This window comes from Octopus bimaculoides, chromosome 26 (genome assembly GCF_001194135.2).
Source record: "Octopus bimaculoides isolate UCB-OBI-ISO-001 chromosome 26, ASM119413v2, whole genome shotgun sequence".
In the NCBI taxonomy this organism is placed as follows: domain Eukaryota; kingdom Metazoa; phylum Mollusca; class Cephalopoda; order Octopoda; family Octopodidae; genus Octopus; species Octopus bimaculoides.
This window is the reverse complement of record NC_069006.1, coordinates 22,386,998-22,395,923: the sequence shown is the minus strand read 5'-3', so window position 1 is coordinate 22,395,923 and position 8,926 is coordinate 22,386,998. Positions and strand designations below refer to the sequence as shown.

Genomic DNA, 8,926 nt, shown 5'->3' with positions numbered 1-8,926 from the left:
GATGATGATGATGATGGTGATGATGATGATGATATATATATATATATATTTATATATATATATATATCATCATATATATATATATATGTATATATTATAGAGGCAGATAGATAGATGGAATGATGTGTCATTTAATAATGCCTTGTGATAAATGGCTTTTGTTTTTACCTTGAAGGTTTACTTGATCTATTATTGAGTAAAAGATTTATCTTTCACTAATTTCAGGCTGAACTCTTCAATCTTGATACTTCATTGTTAGTTCCAATGTCATCAGAAGAACTCAAATTACCTGCCAAAAGGCCGTATTTTGCAGCATTGTCCACAGCAAAATTTCGGTAAGTATATTCTTTCTTTGACATACACTTTCACCAATTCTTCATAACTACTAACACAGCCATGTACAATAATAATAATATTAATAATAATAGTAATGATAATAATAACAACAACACTTATGATGAGTCTTTCTAATTCTAGCACAAGGCCAGTACTTGACTGGGTGAAATCATAGTAGTGGCAGATATTGGTTCATGCAAACTGACACCGATGCAGTGGCACGTAAAAGCACTTATTACACTCCTAGAGTGGTTAGCATTAGGAAGGACATCCAACTGATTTGACATCCAACCATGCCAAATCAGACTAGAGTCTGGTGCAGCTCCTCAGCTTACTAGACCTTGTCAAACCGTCCAACCCATGCCAGCATGGACAATGGACGTTAAATGATGATGATGACAGTATGTTGGAGGATATATTGCATGAAATATACTACAAGGAGGTGCTGAAAAGTTCCTGGTTTTGGGTGAAAGAAGATGCAGGAGAATCAGTTAATTATGATATTATTCAACATGTTCCCCTCTCAGACTCACACACTTATTGCAGTGGTCCTTCAGTTTTTCAAAGCCCTGTAAAAGAACTTGGAATGTTGGGCCTGCAACCAGGCCCTTCGCAATATCCTTAAAGCTAGGAGCTTTTCAGCACATCCTCATAAAAACATTATATAAACACATGAATTTTTTTATTTCTATTTTCAGCAAGGAAGTCCCAGAGTTCAAGTTCCTTGATGTATCTGCTGCTATAAGAGATTGGAAAAGTAAAGAAAATAAAAATGGAAAAATCTTGCCTGAATTCTAATAAGTCCTTTAAAAAGAAAGGAAATAAAGTTATATTGATAGTGTATTATTTAGTGTATTAATTAATATAAGTGACCTGAAACTTGCTGCTACTTTAGAAACAATTTTTCAGGGTTCTTTATATTATATATTTTGGGGATGATTTTGTTTGTATTCTGTGAAGAGTCAATGGTACACATGGCCAAGATGTATACAAGTATACAAGTCACCTGTATATATGAATGGTCATTAATAAAAAGAACATTTTTTAAAAGCAGACATGAGCAACTGGCAGCCACCAGTCTTCTGAATGACATGGCTAATGAAAAATTATTTTTAATGTTTTTGTAGTGTGGCTCACCTCAAGATGAGCCACCTCTCATGTGACCTGCTGCTCAGAAAAGGTTGCCCATATCTGATAAAAAGGGTCATTTATAAAAGGGTTATTTGAGTTCAAAGCAATTTGTGTATTAGAGGAATTTTGAAAGAAGTTTCTATAAAACTAATTTTTAGACATCAAATGGCTAAGGAGGGTTCACCAAAATAAGATAGCAATCAAAGGGGTTCATAAGTAAAGAAAAATGGTTGAGAATCTCTGCTACAGAGGGTCATTGGTATTTCAATTTGGGTTTTTCAATCTTTTGGGGTTTTTTTCATGAATTAAAATAAATGAATAAATAGCTTGTTGTTGATTCATATTTCACGCAATAATTGATATTGCTGCAGTTGGCTTTAACCCTTTAGCATTTAAACTGGCCATATCCAGCCCAAATGTTCTACCAGTTTTATGTTCAAACTGGCCAGATCGAGCCTCTCCCACTTACCCTACAATGTCGTTCAAAAAATAAATGATCATATCTTCAAAATCTTGAAGCTACAGGATAATATGTAATTTTAAAACAATGTAGATAAACAAGCATTATATTTGATAAATCAATCTGAATGCTAAAGGGTTAAACTGATGCACATCTCATGATGATCACTGCAGTATTGTGACTTGGAGTAAATCCAAGTATATATATATGTATGTGTGTATGTATACATGCAAGCAGGTCTGTATGAATGTATATGTACGGCTGTGCTTTATGTATAAAATGCTTACATTTCTTCTTTCTTTTGTTCTTTTACTTGTTTCAGTCATTTGACTGTGGCCATGCTGGAGCACCGCCTTTAGTCAAACAAATCGACCCCAGGACTTATTCTTTGTAAGCCTAGTACTTATCCTATTGGTCTCTTTTGCTGAACCGCTTAGTTACAGGAATGTAAACACACCAACATCAGTTGTCAAGTGATGGTGGGAGGACAAACACAAACACACACACAAGTACATACATGCATACATACATACATATATGACAGGCTTCTATATCTGGTAACTCTATTCTCTGTATTGTTATGCGTGACTTAACATTAAGAATACTGGGATGGATATAATTTTTCCTCTCATATCAATTACATATGATTGTTATGCCAATCCTCTCATATCAATTACATATGATTGTTATGCCAATCCTCTCATGACCTCATTTCTAACAAACCCCAATTCTGCTTTTGTGCTTTAGTGTTTTATTTTCTCAAAATAGTCGGGAATTAATGTACTTTTAGTGCAAATGCTGACCAAGTAAAAGTAGTAAAAGACAAGATAAGTTATCTTGTTTCTATATTACATAACTTCTTTTACCTTTTAATTTGTTTCAATCATTCGACTGTGGCCATGCTGGGGCACTGCCTCGAAGAAAACTTTAGTCAAATGAATTGACCCCAGGACCAATTTTTTTAAAACTCTGGTACTTATTCTATTATTATCTTTTTGCTGAACTGCTTTTTGCTGAATACGAACGAACGTAAACACATCAACACAGGTTGTCAAGTGGGAGGGACAAACACAAACCACAGTTTATACATTTATACAATGGGCTTCTTTCAGTTTTCATCTACCAGATACACTCACAAGGATTTGGTTGGCCCAAGGCTATACTAGAAGATACTTACCCAAGGTGCCACACACTGGAACTGAACCCTGAACCATGTGCTTGGGAAGCAAGCTTCTTACCACACAGCCACTGGCTGCAATATTAATTTTTTACTTCATTTTTCAAGCTGTTTAACAAATAATTAACAAATAATTGCATATTATAAAATTGTAATTTAAATTATAATATAACATAGTTTAGTAACTGTGTGTGATGCAACTGACATTTGAATGAGTGCTCACAATAAGAAGACAGAGAGAAACTTAGAGGAGATAATTAATGTCACAATAGAGATGATGAGGTATCCTGCTTGAAATAATCATCAACAACAAAAGTCATTTACTTATTTAATTATTTTAATCCATGGAAACAAAAAACCAAAGATTGGGAAAACCAAATTAGAATATAAATGCACTTCTTTAAAATTGTGAATTTGTATACAAATAGCTTTGTATATGAGGGTGTGCTGAAAAGTTTCTGGCTTTCAGTAAAAGAAAATACAGGATGTCAGTCCTCCATCAGGTGTCTTGGAGAAATTTCAAACCTGGGTTCTCATTCCAAAGGTATTATTATTCAGGTTACTGCTTGGAATCGAACTCAGAATCTTGGGGTTAGTAGCTCGCACTGTTAACCACTACGCCATATACCCATGGCATATGTATACAAATAATTGCATACTATAAAATTGTAATTTTAATTATAATATAAATGACCTTTTTATAAATGACCCTTTATCAGGCATGGGCAAGCTTTTATGAGAAGCAGGCAACAGGAGATATGGCACATCATGAGATGGGCCATACTACTGAAAAATTTGAAATAATTTTTCATTAGCCATGCTGTTCAGAAGGTTCTGCTCACTGCAGACTGCCCATGTCTGCTTTTATAAATGATATAAGTGATGGTGGGAGGACAAACACAAACACACACACAAGTACATACATGCATACATACATACACACATACATACATATATGACAGGCTTCTATATCTGGTAACTCTATTCTCTGTATTGTTATGCGTGACTTAACATTAAGAATACTGGGATGGACAGAAATGGGAAATTCTTTGGCAATGGATATAATTTTTCCTCTCATATCAATCACATTTGATTGTTATGCCAATCCTCTCATGACCTCATTTCTAACAAACCCCAATTAAATGATTTTTTTTTAAAGTGACCTTGTAAACAAATAACTTGCACATCTTGGATATGTGTACCACTGAATCTCCCCAAAATACAAGGGGGTGCTGAAAAGTTCTTGGCATTATAAAAGGCATCGGAAGGTTAGACCTCTAACCAGGCCTTTCCCAGTAACCTTAAAGCCGGGAACTTTTCCACACACCCTTATATATAATACAAAGTACCCTGAAAAACTGCTTCAAATGAAGTATCAAGTTTCATTTCATTAATATTCATCAATATATCTTTATTTCCTTTCTCTTTAAAGGACTTATTAGAAATCAGACAAGATATTTCTACCCTTCATTTGTTTAGTTTGCCAATCCTCAACAGCGGCAGATACATTATGGAACTTGAATTCTGGGAATTCTTTGCTAAAAATAGAAATAAAACAATTATATATACTTATACAATTATATAAAACAATTATATATACTTATATCACTTTAAGGATCAGTCTCAATCTGTGCAAGTACTCTACCTTAAACTTTTCTGTCATTTCTTTCTCTATCAATTTATCCTATTATTATTATTATTATTATTACTGAATATAACTGTTTTGGGTGTTATACTTACCGAAATTTTGCTGTGGACAATGCTGCAAAATACGGCCTTTTGGCAGGTAATTTGAGTTCTTCTGATGACATTGGAACTAACAATGAAGTATCAACATTGAAGAGTTCAGCCTGAAATTAGTGAAAGATAAATCTTTTACTCAATAATAGATCAAGTAAACCATCAAGGTAAAAACAAAAGCCATTTATCACAAGGCATTATTAAATGACACATCATTCCATCTATCTATCTGCCTCTATAATATATACATACATATATATATATATATATATGAAGAGTTCATTTATGAGAGCAGAAAAAGTATTGTGTCTACACCAATAGTACCATATTAGAATGTTTTTAAATAAAATGTACCAACTTACAATCTTCACACCAAATGTGTATTTGTTGAATGCCTCTGGTCCTACAACGTGGTAGATTCCTGAACAGTTTTTCTCCATCAGCTCAAGTGTGGCCCTACACAAATCCTCACTGTAAACTGGACATTGGATCTATGAACAAATGGACATATAAATAAGCAAATACATGTTTTATAGGATGCATGACTGATAAAGCTTTATCTTTATATTTTCCATACTTCTTAATGGTTTTATTTTTTTTTTTTTACAGTTAACCCTTTAGCATTTAAACTAGTCATATCACACCCAAATATTCTATATGTTTTATGTTCAAACTGGCCAGATCTAACCTCTCACATCTACCATACAATGACATTCTAAAAATATACTGTCACATCATTGAAATCTAGAAGTAGCAAGATAATGCATGATTAATTCAAACCAATTAGAATAATTAAGCTTTAAGCTCGACAGAATAATTTGAATGCTAAAGGGTTAAGTTGGAACATGTTCAACATTTCTCAATCTTCACAATCTCACTTCCAAGAATTAAATATATTCAGTGTCTGGGTAATATAAACTGGTTGAATTCATGTAGACTTTCCAACCAAAGGATATTTTGATCATTACCTCTGTATATCAGCAGTTACACAGATTTGCCTGCTATGGTCAAATTTTTAAGTATTAGGTTTATATATCAGCATAGTTTCCATAATTAGTTCATAAGCAAATAATGAACAAATATTAAATAGAAGTGAAACAATAGAAGCCAAGAAAACTAGTGATGGTCTGTAACCAGTAAACAGTAACTACAAACAGTTTATAAAATGGAATAAATTATTGTGTCATTAAAATGTTAAGTAGAAGTTTGTCACTCTCTGTACCATAAGATATCTCTTCCTCATCACAGTAAATAATAATATTATTATTATTATTATCCCAAGAGTTGATAATTCATTAAACAGCATCAAGTCCATTAGAACCATTAAATTTCAATTGCAAAAAACCCCCCCAGAAAAAAAAAAAACACATATATAGGCACAGGAGTGGTTGTGTGGTAAGTAGCTTGCTTACCAACCACACGGTTCCGTTTCAGTCCCACTGCGTGGCACCTTGGGCAAGTGTCTTCTATTATAGCCTCAGGCCGACCAAAGCTTTCTGAGCGTGGATTTGGCAGACGGAAACTAAAAAAAGCCAGTCGTATATGTGTGTATGTATGTGTGTGTGTGTGTGTGTGTGTGTCTGTGTGTGTGTGTCTGTGTGTGTGTGTCTGTGTGTGTGTGTGTGTCTGTGTTTGTCTCCCTACCATTGCTTGACAACTGATGTGGGTGTGTTTACGTCCCCGTAACTTAGCAGTTCGGCAAAAAAGACCGATAGGATAAGTACTAGGCTTACAAAGAATAAGTCATGGGGTCGATTTGTTTGACTAAAGGCAGTGCTCCAGCATGGCTGCAGTTAAATGCCTGAAACAGATAAAAGAATACGATAATTCTAATCAAGTCTAATTTATAAATTAACAAATGAAAACTTTAAAAAAAAAGGTAGTTTAAAATGAAGAATATGGAATTTTACTTCATCTGTAAGCAGCGTCATCTTATTCCCAGCCAGAAGATTCCCTATAACTTGGTACACAAAATTCCTTTTTCTGCTATCATGTCCATATACACCCTGGAAAAGTCACATCAAATCACATTAAAATCTTGGCAACAAACAACAACATATCTCATTAATAAATGTTTGCTCAATTTTGCTAGAAATAATAGTTAAACCTCCCTTAAATCACACAAACTTCTTTCTTAAAGCAAGAAAGACACATTAAATACATATTCGTATGTGTGTCCGTATATCAACAAAACATCGATGGAAAAATAAAAAACAAAAGTCTTAAAAAACTTACTCGTCCCTAGAAGGGGACATAGCTCCGTTGTAAATAATGGTGGATTTATCTAACTTGAAAATTGTTAAAAGTTTTGGTTGAAAATTTATTTTTACTGCTATTCGCGGAAAAATAAGTTGACAAAAATGCAGCTAGGGTCATGACGAATGTCCTCCTAAAATTGGAGCGACATGCGTGCTAATTTGAGGATGTGCTTAATTACATTCATGTACACACACACACACACATCCTGCGAAGCTTTGCGATTGAATTTGGTAGGCGGAAGTTACTGCCGTGTGTATATATGTCTGTGTATGTGTTTGTGCCTCTCTCCGAAAGAGAGAGAGAGAGAGAGGGATATATATACATATAGATAAATTGAATATTAATTTAATTAACACCAATTTAAAACCAGTGGTCTAGCATAAAGAAAAATCTGAAAATTCAGAAAAATTGTATTACATACGTATAAGAAGGGATGACGACTAAGTGGACATCCATTATGCTAGAAATAGACCATCTACGATCAAACCACAAAAGAAATGTTTTCCAGAATAATTCAGCCCACACCAGAATATAAACGAGAAAGACAAATGAAAATATACAAAATAAAGAATTAATCGTAGACCAGGTTTTGCCATTAACGCAAATTAACGCAATTATTACTTACATAACACGTCAGTGGTTATGAAAGGAAAACTTTTAGTATGAGGTTTTCTTTAAAATTTGATTTGGGCTCCAGATGTCGCCACCAGCTTCTTGAGTCGCCCAAGAGTTGCACCAACAGATCTCACCAGAAAATCTTGTGTGATAGAAGACATAACTTCTCATATTTGCCCTTCAAGTTCTTCCAAAGTCTTTGGTTTGGTACAGTAGACTTGTTCCTTTAACCAACCCCAAAGAAAGAAGTCACAGGGTGTTAAGTTGGGACTTCTGGCTGGCCACTTATGCAGACAACAATGACCCATCCCTCTCCTGGGAAAGTGGGCAGTCCGTTATTTGTTAATGACATGAGCAATATAATTAAAGAATAAATGCTCATACTTCAAAAACCAAACACAAAAAATTTGAGAAAAAAATTACAATTAATAAACAATCTATAAGTATTTTAAAATAGGGAATTACTTTTCAATCACCCTGTACATATCTTCAATCCCCAGTTGTGTCTTAAAGAGAAAGATATGTAATGTTTACCCCATACTCACCGAAGTGCGTATAATTAAAACATTAGTGTCATTATCTTGGAATACTTTCTCAGAATCCAGCTTAGATTTACCATAGATGTTCACACAGTTGGGACGTGCATCTTCCTTTATACCAACATCATTAGCTACAAAGAAATCACAGGAATATCAAATATTAGTTAACCTGTTTGATACCAACCAGCCTGAACCCACCGTTGGTCCCATGATAGAAATTCCCAGTTTTAAAGGGATCTCAGTTAAAACCTTCCATCAGAATTCAATGTTTGAAACATAAATTTTTGTTTTCTACCTGTTTCAGCCATTAGACTGTGACCATGCTGGAGCACTGCTTTGAAGAAATGATCCCAGTACTTGTTTTCTAAAGCCTGGTATTTATTGTATCAGTCTCTTTTGCCAAGCTGCTAAGTTACAGGAACATAAACACACCAGCATCGGTTGTCAAGCAGTGGTGGGGGAGACATCACAGACAGAAACACACACACACATACACAGTGGGCTTCTTTCAGTTTCCATCAATCAAGTCCACTCACAAGGCTTTGGTCAGCCCAAGGCTATAGTAGGTGCTACACAGTGGTTGGTGTTAGGAAGGGCATCCAGCCATAAAAACCCTGCCAAAACAGACACAGTAGCCTGGGGTAGTCTTCTACCTGGCCAGCTCCTGTC

General features: G+C 34.6%; 2 protein-coding genes across 2 annotated transcripts in view; one reads left to right on the top strand and one right to left on the bottom strand.

Moving 5' to 3' along the window:
* LOC106881586 (spore coat polysaccharide biosynthesis protein SpsK) overlaps positions 1-1,792 on the top strand; it is a 5,868-nt gene extending 4,076 nt beyond the window's left edge. Inside the window, exons 6-7 of the mRNA XM_014932042.2 lie at positions 226-335; positions 1,035-1,792. Of these exons, the coding sequence (XP_014787528.1) occupies positions 226-335; positions 1,035-1,134 (210 nt within the window). The 3' untranslated portion in view covers positions 1,135-1,792. The remainder of the gene's footprint in view (positions 1-225; positions 336-1,034) is intronic.
* A 1,631-nt stretch (positions 1,793-3,423) lies between these two features.
* LOC106881583 (spore coat polysaccharide biosynthesis protein SpsK) overlaps positions 3,424-8,926 on the bottom strand; it is an 8,902-nt gene continuing 3,399 nt past the window's right edge. The window contains exons 4-8 of the mRNA XM_014932039.2: positions 8,264-8,388; positions 6,755-6,850; positions 5,207-5,335; positions 4,845-4,954; positions 3,424-4,642 (exon numbers count right to left, since the gene is read on the bottom strand). Of these exons, the coding sequence (XP_014787525.1) occupies positions 4,543-4,642; positions 4,845-4,954; positions 5,207-5,335; positions 6,755-6,850; positions 8,264-8,388 (560 nt within the window). The 3' untranslated portion in view covers positions 3,424-4,542. The remainder of the gene's footprint in view (positions 4,643-4,844; positions 4,955-5,206; positions 5,336-6,754; positions 6,851-8,263; positions 8,389-8,926) is intronic.